This window comes from Lepidochelys kempii, chromosome 5 (assembly GCF_965140285.1).
Source record: "Lepidochelys kempii isolate rLepKem1 chromosome 5, rLepKem1.hap1, whole genome shotgun sequence".
Taxonomy (NCBI): Eukaryota; Metazoa; Chordata; order Testudines; family Cheloniidae; genus Lepidochelys; species Lepidochelys kempii.
In genome coordinates this window covers 109059545-109074807 of record NC_136384.1, presented here as the reverse complement: position 1 = coordinate 109074807, position 15263 = coordinate 109059545, and the positions used below count along the sequence as shown (strand labels likewise).

The 15263-nt window shown below is 41.4% G+C and overlaps 1 protein-coding gene across 8 annotated transcripts in view; it reads left to right on the top strand.

Annotated features, from left to right (window-relative positions):
- The window catches only part of NFIB (nuclear factor I B), a 227284-nt gene that overhangs the window by 140902 nt on the left and 71119 nt on the right, over positions 1-15263 (top strand). For all 8 annotated transcript variants that reach the window (XR_012159114.2, XM_073345413.2, XM_073345412.2 and 5 more), the window contains exons 4-6: positions 6249-6317; positions 8679-8799; positions 10024-10142. Coding sequence is in view for 7 of the 8 variants with exons in the window: in XM_073345413.2 (XP_073201514.1) it covers positions 6249-6317; positions 8679-8799; positions 10024-10142 (309 nt within the window). In the remaining variant the exon portion in view is untranslated. The remainder of the gene's footprint in view (positions 1-6248; positions 6318-8678; positions 8800-10023; positions 10143-15263) is intronic.

Genomic DNA, 15263 nt, shown 5'->3' with positions numbered 1-15263 from the left:
TTACTTGTACTCCCCTGTCTTTCTGTCTGTATCGATATGTTGTCTCTTGTCTTATAGTTAGATTGTAAGCTCCTTGGGGCAGATACTATCTTTTTGTTGTGTGTTTGTACAGCATCTGACTGGTGGATGTTGGTCCGTGACTAATACAAACCCTGCAGTAATGCAAGTAGTGCTAATATTTATAGTGCCTGCTTCTGCAGCAAATTAAAACAATTTAATAACACAAAATATTTTTGAATCTCGTATCTGGAAGCTAAGAACTGTTCTATAACATATCCACAGTGGATTTACTTCCTAACTAGTTAAATCCACTGAACTCTACTGGTACTGGAATTAAACAAACTGTGCTTATTTTTCCTATACTCAGAGGCACCATTGGAATCCACCTTGCGTGCTAGAACATAATGCTTGGAGTGGAGTATGAAACCTAATGTAACACAGTGCCTGTAAAATCAAATATTTAGTATGGCTTTGTTTTACCGCCACGCTTTTTACAATATTTTATGTCTTATTAAATAGAGAAATTTCAGTCTGTTTTTTAAGTTGCTTCAGGGGGCTAAAATCTTTGTTTTATTTCAGTTTCTTAGTGCCAGGCAAAGTGTGTATGTGTAATTATTTTCAGCTTGCTGAGGATTTAAGCTTACTAGCCGGGGTGGAAGATAGCTGGGTTGTCACTTTGCAATGTAGGGGCTTGATTTGTGCCTTTATGGACAACTCTCTGTAAAGGGTGGTGAGTCTCTGTGCCACTGAATCACAATTCCTTCTCTGCTCTTGCCTCACTTGCAGAGGGAAGTAATCTGATGTTGCCCCTTACCCATAGCAGATTACTCCCTTCCACCTTCCCTTTGTGCTGAGTCAGTGTATTGTGATGTGTGGAGTCAAGACTCTGCCTATTCCTTGCTCTCTCTTTACCCACTCTCTGCTCAGTGCATGTTGCTTAAAATGTAGTGCAAAGCATGGAGGTGAGTTTGTGATGTGGCAGCTAAAGAACCAGCTGCCTTAGGGTTTGTCTTTATTGCAGTGTTCACTCAAGTTATCTCCGCTCAAGTTAGCCTTGCTTGAGTGAGAGCAGCCACACTGCAAAACAGCTCCTCAGCCGCACACAATGTTTGGATTAGCGGCAGAGAGGAGCTGAATCCCCACTGCGTTCCTAGCTTGAGCGTCAGCAACACTCAGACTTTAACCTACACCTCCTGACAGGCCAAGTGGGCTTGAATTTAAAGCACCACTTGAGCTAGAGATTTTTGTGTGTGCCTGGGAGTCAGATTAGGGACAACACTTGAGTTGTACCTTCCTCTACACCAGTGGTCTCCAAACTTTTTTGATCGCACACCCCTATCAGTAAAAATTTTTTGAGCACGCACCCCCAATATATGTATATTTATTTATGTATAAATTATATACATGTACTACTGTACTAATATATTGTGTAAATTATAAAACACACAAAAAATAGAAATTAAAAAATGATGGGCTAAAGATGAAATAAACAATTTTTTAAAATATTTTTTTCTTTTAACGGTACAAAAAACCTTTATGCTCACTAAAAAAATTATTATTATTAATAATATTTTTAGTGAGAGGAATGTGATTGAATATGCTTTATTATTTCTGAAAATCTTGGTTTAACACTTTGTGAAACAGAGGGCGCTCAGGGTGGGGTGCGGGGTCTGGGAGGGAGTTAGGGTGTGGGAGGGCGCTCAGGGCTGGGGCGCGGGAGGAAGCTCAGGGCTGGGGCAGGCAGGAGGTGCAGAGCACTTACCTGGGGCAGCTCCTGTTTGGTGCAGGGGGTGTGCAGGTGCCTCTGGGCAGCACAGCACCACCCCCGTGGCCACGATTCTGGGAGCTGCCCCCCCCGGCAGGCAGGGCCACCCAGAATGGAGGGGCTTCAGGGCCCTGGGCTAAGGGGGCCCCGGGGCCCTGGCCTGAAGGGGAAAGTGCCGCTTCTTTCTGGCCGCTGGCTGCGCGGCTGCCCCTGCTCCTCCACGGGCCAGAGGACTCAGGGCCGCCCCCCCCTTTTTTTTTCCTCCGGTGGTGCTCCTCCTGCCGCGCCGCTCTTTCATGCTGGCGGTGCTCCTCCTGCTGTGCCCTCCAAACGATTGTCTTGTGCACCCCCTGCTTTGGAGACCACTGCTCTATACTGCAGGGAAGACAAGCCCTTAGCAGAGCATTAGCAGAGTCATAAACCTTATGTGGCTGAACTGCTGAAACATGAGACAAAGTCACGGTATGTTAATACGAATTACGGAAGCAAATCTAAGTTGCCATGTTCCTTTTGAAAGACTGTAGCAAAGTGGATGAGAGTTGGGTTTTTTCCCCAGCTCTGCCTGAAATGATCTTTTGCGTTTTATGAGTTCCAGTATGAGACCTTGGCTCAGAATAAAGGCTGTGAAGGGAAGAAAAATATTAACAGGAGTCAGTGGTGGATCCGGGACCCAGGACTCGTGATCTCTTGACTTGATAGCATGAGAACCAAAGCTTGCCACATCATTGCAAGAGGTCCAAAATCATATTACAGTAAAAATACAGATGTTGGCAACACTGCTTTCTGTCCCTCTGTGCCTGAAACTGAGATGTGGGGAGGCTGGGAAGGGAGTGGGAGAAGGTGTATTTCCCCTTATCCTCCTGACCAACTTTGTAGGGCTGGACCGCAGTCTGGCCCTTTTGGGGATTAAAAGGTTGTCTACTGTTTTCTGAACTTGATTTTAACATGTTGCCAATCAACTTTCTGTCTAGGGAGAAACAAACAAAGGATGTTTCTCTCACTTTTGTTAGACCTTCTTTCTCTTCCTCAATTCACTCGACACTTTCTAAGAAAAAAGGAAGCAGGAAAAGGAAAGAGAGGCTGGGGAGGGAAAGACGGCAAATGTTGGAACATTTTGTGTACCCTTTGTCCAAGTTGCCCATTGTAATATTAAAAAGGAAAGTGGGAGAGAAAGGAAATTATTTACTCTCTATCACAGAGGGAAATAAGGATTTGAGAGGATACTCCCTCCTTTCCTTCCAACAGAAACTAAAGAGGGTAGGATGCGGGCAGAAGATGAACGAGAGAATGCCTCCTCCTCCTAAGCAGTCAGTGATGAGTAGCGCCCTACCAAATTCACAGTCCATTTTGGTCAATTTTACGGTTTTAGGATTTAAAAAATAATAAATTTCATTAGTTCAGCTATTTAAATCTGAAATGTCATGGTGTTGTAATTGTAAGGGTCCTGACCAAAAATAAGTTGTGGAGGGGTCAGCAGGTTATTGGAGGGGTATTCTGGTACCTCTACCCTTACTTCTGCACTGCTGCTGATGGTGGAACTGCCTTCAGAGCTGGGCAGCGAAAGAGTGGTGGCTGCTGGCCGGGAGCCCAGCTTTGAAGGCAGAGCTGCTGCCAGCAGCAGTACAGAAGTAAGGATGGCATGGTATGGTATTGTCACCCTTACTTCTGCGCTGCTGCCTACAGAGCTGGGCCCTCAGTCAGCAGCTGCCGCTCTCTGGCCGCCCAGCTCTGAAGGTCACAGCGTACAAGTAAGGGTGGCATGGCATGGTGTTGCCACCCTTACTTCTGCACTGCTGCTGATGGGGCGCTGCCTTCAGAGCTGGGCGCCCAGCCAACAGCCGCCGCTCTCCAGCCGCCCAGCTCTGAAGGCAGCACAGAAGTCAGGGTGGCAATACCACAAACCCCCTAAAATATCCTTGTGACCCCCCTGCAACTCCCTTTTGGGTCAGGACCCCCAGTTTAAGAAACACTGGTCTCCCCCTGTAAATCTGTATAGTATAAGGTAAAAGCACACAAAAGGGATTTCACAGTGGGAGACCAGATTTCACAGATTTCATGATGCATTTTTCATGGCCGTGAATTTGGTAGGGCCCTCGTGATGAGTAAGATGACAAAAATACTTTCCCTCTAGCATTCAGGGGAGTGGGAGAAGCTCGGAAGGAGCAGGGAAACAGAGAGGAGCTGTCAGAAGAGAAAAGGGGGAGAATGGGGGGTAGAAGGAAGTAGCTTGGCAAGAAGGAAAGACCTACAGGGCTGTTTCGTCACATATGGCAATAAAGAGATGCAGGGACGTATATTGATGTAACTTGAGAATTGAAACATCATGACAGTGTTAGGGAATGCTTGGTGCGTGGCTGTGTATTCCAATGATACTCACTGACAATGGGTCTTCAGCTCTGAAGTTTGAGATTGATTGGTCCATGTATCTTTACCATTTGAAATTAATTTCCTTTAAAGTGTGGCTATATGCTGTTTTTCACCCTGGCTAGTAGGTGTAACAAATAGTATAGCAAAGATGATAGGCCTACATAATACAGTTTGAGCTCAGTTGGATGTGTTAATTCTTCTCAGCTTGCCCTGTGAAGTGCACTCTTTACACGTGCAATGGTTAACTATTTGGTTGCCCTTACGTAAGCCAGAATAGAGTTCAGCTGTCTTTCAGAGCTAGCAGGAGTCAAAGTTCCCCAAAGCCAATGGGTCATCAGACTGATGAGGGTAACGCATGTCAATTTCATAGGCAGTATTATGCAAGGGGAGTGATGAGGCCAGCATCTAATCTGACCACCTTTGACTGCCCTAACCTGATGGATCAGGCACCCATTTTGAGGCTGGGTTTACTAGAGGTGGCTTTTCAGTGTGAAATCAAGGAAGATTCAAACCTGTAACCTCTAGGATTGTAGTCAACATGTTAACCACTCAGCCACTGCTAGCAGGAGTAAAAAGTAGTAAAAGCTTCCCAGCCCTAAAAGAAAAATAAGCACCATTACTGCAAATGCACCCAGGGAGTAAAGTGTGCCACTTTTACAGTTACTTTCCTGACTTTAGCAGCACTTTAATGTATTGCTAACTTACCTGAAGGTGGAAAGTACTAGGTTCCTATAAGATATATTAACGGAGAGTTGTCAACTCTTATCACATTACACACATTCCAGATAATTTGATCGCCACCAACTATGATCTGCAATGGATACATTTAAAAGTTGGTTTTTAAAATTTTACTGTTATGTAAGATATTGACTGTGTTAGTGGTATTATCCATGGTAAACATAGGGAATGCTGCTAATACCTTACCTACTGGGAAAATTTTTTTTAGGAGCACTCACTTATATATGCTGTTGGCTTTATACAGTGCCATATAGAATGTGAATGATGATGATGTATGTAAAATTTAAAAAACATCTGGGGCAAAATACATTTTTTAATTGAAAAGGGAGAACAGGTTCTTTTGTATAGACTATATTAAGCAGTACAGAGTAAAATGTAAGGTATTCTCCCTCTGTGCACAGGCATAATTCCTAATAATGTTAACGGGAGCTACATACATGTTACAAGTGGATTATGACCTTCTGTAAATCTAATGACAAGCTTGAGGGGTTGCATCTGTACCTCCAAAGGCTGTGATCCCATGTGATCTCAACCTAAGCAGGGTGAGCCTGGTTAGTACTTGGATAGAAGACTTCCAAAGAAAACCTTGGTTTCTTGATTCTACATCTTGTAGCTTCATCACATGGGTGGTGCTAATTTGAGTTTGATATTAGCTGTTGTTTCACTGCATCATTTCCTGTCATGACCACATTTCAGTGGTGGGGAGAGAGAATCATCTCCCTCTCTCTCTCTCTCTCTGCATATAAACAGATATATAGAAGCCAAAATTTTCAAACATGGGTGCCTAAAGTTAGACTGTTAAATATGTGGTTTTGACCTCTAGATAAATACCTAACAAACCCAACAGATTTCACATTGGCCACAGAGCAGCTAAAAGGCCCTGCTCCCATTTGAGTCAAGAGCAAAACTCACATTGATTTCAAAGGGGAAGAATCAGGTCCTAAAGTTTGTAGTCACGGCCATCTTGGTCTAGATTCCAAACCAAAAACTTACCCAGCAGAGATAGATAGTTTAATGTCTCATTACCAAATTGCCTGATCCAACAGAAAGTGTTCCAGTCTCTTCTTATTTTGATACTGTCAGTCAAATAGAAAAGAACAATGAAAGGAGGTTATTATATACTTTCCCCAGTTGGTTAACTATAATTTCAATATATTGGTTGTTAATTTCCATTGATATGTTGAGGAATCTCTTGTATGGAATCTCAATTTTGCATACAACAGTCTGGATTTCAACTCTCATCCCATCCTGTGAACTGCTATCATCATGTTTTGGCCTAATTTTTGGACTTTTCTTTGTTGATTCTGCTATTAGATGGTGTATATATTTTTGTCTTTCTAAGTAAGGTAATTGACAACAGTATTATGATCTTTTTCAGGGTACCTTGAGGATAGTTTTGTAAAATCTGGAGTCTTCAATGTGTCAGAACTTGTAAGAGTGTCCAGAAGTAAGTTAACACACTGTATTTAATGATTTTACACATGCAAAAAGCCTAATCCATGGTCCACTGAAGTCAATTGAAGGCTCTCCTTTCGCTGTAATGGAGTTTGCTTCGGGCCCTAAGACAAGAAGAAAATGCTTTTAAATTTGTGCATGATGTCACAGTGTATCTTGCATACATTTATAATAAAACAGGTAAAAGGCTTTGTTTCTTTTTTCAAATTCTGAATCAAGCATCTTATTAAGAACTTAAATCTATTTGCTGTGCATGGCTCAATGAAGTGATCTCAATAAAATTACCATAGATAAGGAAACAAGTTATTTCATGCACTTGCAACTTTTCCCCATCATTCTATCCTCTGTACATCTTTGGAATTCTGCTAAACCATCAGATGTCTCTTTTCTTTTACTTTGCTCCAATCTCATGACTTTGAAGGACAGTTACATCATAGCAAGAATAGGGAGTATAACTAATTGAATGTAGACCATGGTAGTCTCTGTCAGAGTCTCTCTCTCTCTCTCTCTCTCTCTGTGTCACATACATACGAATTCATAGAAAATCTTAATATGGTATAAGAATAATCTATAATCCAGATATTGTTTTTATTTACTCCTGGTTTTGGTATACTTCCTTCTTGTAATTTAATGTAAATTCTGTTCATTTCTTTCTGTTTAAGAATTCATTTGGAAAGGAGTGAACAAAAAATATGAATTCAGAACTTGTTTAGAAACAACAGTGATGAATATGGAGTTTTTAACTAAAACTACCGTGGTTGAATGTTCCAGGAAGGTCTTTTCCATACTCCAGATGAAGACTCTGGGACAACCAAAGATGAGAGAGAACCTCCCCAAACTGTCTGCTGCAAATTTTACGTTAGTGCTAGTTCGCGCTAGGATAGGACACCCTGTGAGTTTTAATTAGTTCAGCAAAGCTAAAGACCTGATTCTGACCTCACATCTCTGTAAATCAAGACTAATTTATATAAAGTCAGTTTAAGTACCCCACCAAAAGACTGATGTGAGATGAGGTGTGCATGGAACATATTCAATAAAATTGCTCATTATTTATCTTAGCACTGAGTTTTGGGACCAAATTGTGTGCATAACTCCCACTGACATCAACTGTTATTTAAATAAGAAAAGGCGGACTTGCGGCACCTTAGAGACTAACAAATTTATTTGAGCATAAGCTTTCGTGCATCCGATGAAGTGAGCTGTCGCTCACGAAAGCTGATGCTCAAATAAATTTGTTAGTCTCTAAGGTGCCACAAGTACTCCTTTTCTTTTTGCGAATACAGATTAACACAGCTGCTATTCTGAAACCAATTTAAATAAGAGTTACTCATGTGTATCTGAGTGCACTTTATTCCCCGTGTATTAAGGCACATGCACTTTTTATGCCCATCCAAGTTAGTCATGTGCAACACTGAATGTTCTTTCAAAAATTGGGGATTTGCATATGTGAAATACAGATTTCACATGCTCATGAGGTGTGTTGTCTGAGCAACTCAGACACACACAGTTTTAATCATTTGGTCATATCTAAAAAAAATCAAGATTATGTTGTTGCCAAATCCTCTGCTTCTCAGTGTTACTCATAATGCCCTCCTAATAATAAATTTAAAAGTATGTGGTTTCTGTGGGACTTCATCCCCTGTGTTTGTTTAACCTCAAGCCACAACAAAAGTATGCTGTAATTGTTAGAAAAGTTCAAACCTTCAGATAAGTTATACAACAGTCAATTATTTTTTAAGTTAAAATGCTCAGTGCACAGACAGTACACAAAGGTAAAGATAAGAGTGTACACAAAACAATATCTTTCATCATAGGCGAAAGCAAATTTACCAGTGCAATGCTCTCTCCGTATAAAGCTATTTCTGGCATGAATAGGCGACCAGGGATGTTCATGCTAGGGTGACCAGATGTCCCAATTTTATAGGGACAGTCCCAATTTTTGGGTCTTTTTCTTATATAGGCTCCAATTACCCTCTACCCCCAGTCCCAGTTTTTCACATTTGGTGTCTGGTCATCTAGTTCACGCCCTTTTACAACATGTTCAGTTTTGTATCTCCATCTTTCTCACTTTTTCCCATTCATGATTTCCACATTATCTATGATAAAACAATAATATACAGTAATAAAACTGCATATATGTTCAGAAATTTTTTTGGGGGGAAGGCAGAGGGAGCAGTTAATTTGTTTTTAAGGTATGTAAACACGAACAGAACTTGACTGTACTTGATTTCTTCAATAGGCAGAAAACTAGTTATACATTTAATAATGTCAAGATTTTTTAAATGTTAAAATTGAAAGAATGGTCAAAAATTTAGAGATTAGTTTAGACTCTTCTTAATAATGTATTCTTCAGCGCCTATTACCCAGGGAACTGGAGTGAACTTCCCGATTGGAGAGCTTCCGAGCCAGCCATACTACCATGATATGAATTCGGGTGTAAATCTACAGAGGTCACTGTCCTCTCCACCAAGCAGGTAAATATATTCTTAAAAGAGTAAATATTAGTGTTTGGCAAAAATATTGGTTGTCTGGATATGTGAAGTCAGGGTTCATGATATGGGAAAAGCAATTCAATAATATTGTAAAGAAAGTGTAATATTGTATAAGCTCTTGTTGCTTTTATAAATTTGAGTATGTATATTTTTATAAATTATATGTAGATAATAAACTCATGGTGTAAGAATATCTTCCTGTAAATGGGAAGAGTGTTACAAATGATACCACTCCACTCTAGTTTTTGAAACTACTTTCTAGTAGTCTAAAAGAGGAAGCCACATTCTAGTGGTCTATTAGAAGAACAGAAATGTGTTTTAAAACTGCTCAGTTATACACAGAGATTTTACACTTGCAGGAAGAAGGGGTACATTTAACACTACTGACTGACTCAGGCAGAACAGTTATAGCTCTGTGGATGAAATAATTACCGACAAGGTTATTATTATTTCACAGTATTGTCAAAATATTATCCAACCTTCATACCTGGTTTCCCATCTTCCTTTGGAAATTTGCTTATTCTGAGAAGTTTCAGAATGCGTTGATAAGAAGAAACTTGTCTTCTCTGACTAGATTGAAGTGAAGTGAATTTCTTTGAATGATGGAGTTTGAAATGCAGACCTTTCATTTTAAATTAAACAAATGAAAAATTAAAAGACTGTGTTTCAGGGCAGGCCTCACTGAAAAGTAACTCGGTACACTGAACTGGTGGGGTGGGTAAAGTAAGCTTTCCTTCTACTAGCATATTCTGAGCTGTTGAAGTTTTACCTGGCTGACCTTATCTGGGGCGCAGAAACACTCCTCCATTACTTTTCTTTGCCTGAAATGAATTATATATAGAATTTAACATTCTAGTGACGTGACCCTTTTACAGCAGGTTGCAGGTTTTTGATGTTTGGCCACGGTCTTAAATGCCGCCAGACTTAGAAAGTGCAGAGATTGAAAATTCTCCCCATAGTGGGTTTTTTGTGTATTATGCTCACATGCCAACTATATAATGTAAATATTTTTCTACAATGCACACACCATTGTTTAAGAACACACCTGTGTGACCTATGCTTGAGGTCAGGCTTAACATTTGTTTTCATGGTTTTTCTTTTAATTGCTCTCAGTGTTGAAAAAATTGCTTACATCCTTATAGCCTCTGCAGTACCAATGCTAACGGCATGTAAGTCTTACTACCAACACCTTTGTTATTTCAACAGCAAGAGACCCAAAACTATTTCCATAGATGAAAATATGGAGCCAAGCCCAACCGGAGACTTTTACCCCTCTCCAAATTCACCAGCTGCTGGGAGTCGGACATGGCATGAAAGAGATCAAGGTGAGTAACATGAGGACCATTTTACGCCAAAGGGTTCAAACATACGCCAGAAATATAGATTTTCCACTCTCCGTTTGCATAATTGCAATATGATGACACTTAAAAAGGGGGCGGGAATAAATCTTAGCTGTTCTTTACAACAATTTTTTTGAGTGTTTCGAAACAAATGTATCTTTAAAAAACCCTAAATCAAGTATCATGAACAATCACATAATCATCATTTTTCCACACAGTCAATTGTATTATTATTATTATGAAAACATTTATTACACATGAAGTATTCTTTGAAAACCTAATTTATATTGTGTACACGGTGTGAAACGTAATAACTCCATTCCAACAGGATTTGAACATTATCTTTAGTTTTTAGCTGAGTAAAACTGAAGTGTTGCCACACTTTGGTTGGGCCAATATTACGTTACTAAGGCTCAGTTTCTGCACTGGGATTCTGCATTAAGGCAGACCCTTGTATCTGGGCACAGTCCCATTATCTTTTATGGAATTCTGTTTGAGCTCAGGGTCCATGCTAACGAATTCTGATGTAGCATTAGTGTCTTTGTATTCTGATATGTGTTGCAATATTTTGTCAGGGTACTAGATCCCAATGATAGTATTTTGTTAGAGAGGGAAATAACTGACCATGGAGCGAATTTAATATATTTGTTAACTGTTGTCACCTTGGTCTTCACATTAATGCCAAGATAGAAATCCCTCCCATGTGTCATGTGTTATGATATTCCCAGTATATGGATTGTAAATGTTTTATTCATCATGTTGTTCAAAGGATTCTATGCTTGATGCTTGTCAGCCCTGTGCAGTTCTTCAGACACATCCATGCACTATGGAGCACAGCTTGTAAAGTCAGAATAAAGAGCCAGACATGTAATTCCTTCTTTAGCTCCCACTCCTGATATTTAGCTCCCTCTACCTCAGTCCTTTGCCCATCAGTCCACTCCAACCTCTCCATTTCTGACTGGCTGTTTGGTGTGCTTTTATTTGTTTATCTATTTTATTTATTTATTTATTTATTTGTGTGTGTGTGTGTGTGTGTGTGTGTGTGTGTGGTGGGGGGGGCATTGCATTTAGAATTTTTCCAATCTCTGTATGTGTGTGTATGTCTATGTCTGGGTGGAGGTATTGTGGTGGTGAGTGTTAAGTAATTAATTTAGTTGCATTTCCCCTTTGCATTGTTTTGTTGTCTCTCTTTATTTTAATTGTCCCTCCCTGCCCTCATTTAATTTTTTTTTTAAACTCTGTATTTTTATTGTCTGCCGTTGGGATGGGAGGAATTCTTGATTGTTCTCATCTTTGAGTGTCATATTTCTGCTTTTTTGTTAATGAGGGATTGATTTCTCTTTTTCAGATTGGTTTCTAGAGAGCAATGGTTTGGTTTTTTTTCCGTGTTCTGTTTTGGTTTTGTTGCTATTCTCTCCCCTGCCCCTCCAGTCATTAGTGTAGGGTGTTTTCTTATTTTCAGCATTTACTGCTGAATTTTTAAAAAATGAACACATATGCAATGTATGTATTTAGCCTGTGACTTTGCGTACCCAGACTGATGACAGGAAGGGCAATAGACTTGTTTTGCAGTCTCAAAAAGGATGCACAGCCCAGCCCTATGTTAGTAGCTTTATTTTGTTATTGCTGTTTTACCATGACTGCCTTTTGTTACCCCTGTTTATGAGGGACATTATTGTATCCTGCACATCTTTTTTTTCATTCGATACATAAATTGACCACATGAATAGGGAAAATGGTCTATATTCCTCTTCAAAGTAGCCCTGTATATTCCCACTTGAAGAATGCAGTCCTTTGCGACAAAGTGAGCCTCAAGAACTTTCTAGAAACTCAGTGCCTATTGGACTGCATAAGCCCCGACTCTGCAGCACCAGAGTTTGGATTTGAGCTGTATAGTCTCCAACCCCCTCAGTTCCTTTCTTTCGACAGGTAACTGCAGATGTAGGGACCTTTGCTCTGTGCATAGAATTTTGGTTTGATTTTTTGACCAGACTTCCCTGTGTTTTTAGTAGCATTAGTAGTTTTACTGTTGTTAAGACTGTTTTGGGTAGTTTCCCAAAGCACATTTACTTCATTTCTATACTTTCGTGTAGTTAGATTCCTGGATTGTTTCAAGTTTCAGTTCCATGGTACTGTACCTAATCCAACCCCAAGGACCCTCAAAAAGAAAGATTAGGCTTGAACGGTATATCTTATGCCACATGCCTTTTCAAATCTGCATTCACATTTCCTCATGGAGAACCATTCACTAGATCGTTTTTTGGCATGTTATCCCTTTACACCACAGGTCCAAAAGGACTGGCACACTTTGGGATTTCCTTTGACAGAGACCTTATGAGACAGAGGCTGTCAAGGTTCCTCCCCCACTCTGAACTCTAGGGTACAGATGTGGGGACCTGCATGAAAAACCTCCTAAGCTTATCTTTACCAGCTTAGGTCAAAACTTCCCCAAGGTACAAAATATTACCCCCGTTATCCTTGGAATGGCCGCTACCACCACCAAACTAATACTGGTTACTGGGGAAGAGCTGTTTGGACGCGTCCTTCCCCCCAAAATACTTCCCAAAACCTTGCACCCCACTTCCTGGACAAGGTTTGGTAAAAAGCCTCACCAATTTGCCTAGGTGACTACAGACCCAGACCCTTGGATCTTAAGAACAATGAACAATCCTCCCAACACTTGCACCCCCCCTTTCCTGGGAAATGTTGGATAAAAAGCCTCACCAATTTGCATAGGTGACCACAGACCCAAACCCTTGGATCTGAGAACAATGAAAAAGCATTCAGTGTTTTACAAGAAGACTTTTAATAAAAAATAGAAGTAAATAGAAATAAAGAAATCCCCCCTGTAAAATCAGGATGGTAGATATCTTACAGGGTAATTAGATTCAAAAACATAGAGAACCCCTCTAGGCAAAACCTTAAGTTACAAAAAAGATACACAGACAGAAATAGTTATTCTATTCAGCACAATTCTTTTCTCAGCCATTTAAAGAAATCATAATCTAACACATACCTAGCTAGATTACTTACTAAAAGTTCTAAGACTCCATTCCTGTTCTGTCCCCGGCCAAGACGACTACAGACAGACCACAAACCCTTTGTTTCTCTCCCTCCTCCCAGCTTTTGAAAGTATCTTGTCTCCTCATTGGTCATTTTGGTCAGGTGCCAGCGAGGTTACCTTTAGCTTCTTAACCCTTTACAGGTGAGAGGAGCTTTCCCCTGGCCAGGAGGGATTTCAAAGGGGTTTACCCTTCCCTTTATATTTATGACACGCCCCCCAAATCTCAGCTAGGGTGAAACACTGGCTGGGATTTCTTCCTGGAGCTCTAGGAAAACAGAGTTAATAAGACACATGCATCTCTAAATATACTACCAAGTACATAAAGACTAACAATATTTTCCACATCTCAAGGACGATTTTAACCAGTTGATTCTGGGAAACTTTCACGGGAGAGTGCATCAGCCACTTTGTTAGAAGCTCCTGAGATGTGTTGGATGTCGAAATCAAAATCTTGGAGAGCTAAACTCCACCGAAGAAGTTTTCTGTTAGTTTCTTTGACGGTGTGAAGCCACTTTAGTGCAGCATGGTCGGTTTGCAGGTGGAAACGCCGTCCCCAAACATATGGGCGTAGCTTTTCCAGAGCGTAGACAATGGCATAACATTCTTTTTCAGTGACTGACCAGTTGCTTTCCCTCTCAGACAGTTTTTTGCTGAGAAACACTACAGGGTGGAATTCTTGATCAGGTCCTTTCTGCATTAAAACTGCTCCCACACCACGCTCGGACGCATCTGTGGTTACTAGGAACGGTTTGTCAAAGTCTGGGGCCCTTAGTACAGGGTCAGACATGAATGTCGCTTTAAGCTTGTTAAAGGCCTTCTGACACTTTCCGGTCCACTGAACAGCATTTGGCTGTTTCTTTTTGGTTAGGTCTGTCAGTGGGGCAGCGATTTGGCTGTAGTGCGGTACAAATCGTCTGTAATAACCGGCCAAGCCTAAGAAGGATTGAACCTATTTCTTTGACTTTGGGACAGGCCACTTTTGGATAGCATCCACTTTGGCCTGTAGGGGGCTGATAGTTCCTTGACCCACCTGGTGTCCAAGGTAAGTCACTCTGTTTAGGCCTATTTGACACTTCTTAGCCTTAACAGTTAGTCCTGCCTCCCTTATGCGCTCAAGGACTTTTTGTAGATGTTCCAGGTGGTCTGCCCAGGAATCCGAAAATATGGCCACATCGTCAAGGTAGGCGACTGCATATTCTCCTAATCCCGCTTGGAGACCATCTACAAGTCTTTGGAAAGTGGCGGGTGCATTTCGCAGCCCGAAAGGGAGTACATTAAATTCATACAGCCCGAGATGTGTGATGAAGGCTGACCTTTCCTTGGCAGATTCATCTAGCGGTACCTGCCAGTACCCCTTGGTTAAGTCCAAGGTAGAGATGAACTGGGCCCTTCCCAGTTTCTCTAATAGTTCATCTGTGCGTGGCATGGGATAGTTGTCTGGGCGAGTTACAGCATTTAGCTTACGGTAGTCCACGCAAAAACGTATTTCCCCATCTGGTTTGGGAACTAGAACCACTGGAGATGCCCATGCACTTTCAGAGGGGCGGATTACACCCATCTGTAACATATCCTGGATCTCCCGTTCTATAGCAGTTTTAGCTTGAGGAGACACCCGGTAAGGGTGGACCCTAATTGGGTGAGCATTACCTGTGTCAATGGAGTGGTATGCCCGTTCAGTCAGTCCTGGGGTGGCTGAGAACGTTGGCGCGTAGCTAGTGCACAGCTCCTGGATCTGCTGTCGCTGCATACGCCCAAGGGTCATGGAGAGGTTCACCTCTTCCACACCACCAGCACATTTCCCTTCGTAGTAGACACCTTCAGGCCACTCAGCGTCGTCTCCTCCCTGGGCTGTAAACTGACAAACCTTTAATTCTCTGGATCGATTAGAAGAGCTGAGAGGCGGTGGGTTGCTCCGTGCCGCCGTCCAAGCTCTCTGGAGGCTTTCATCTGCTTCCTGTTCGGTCTGGAACTGTTCCCTTGATGCTGGAGACATCAGTTCCTCATGGGATTGTGGACCTAGGCTTGGTCCCTCTGGAAGCGAT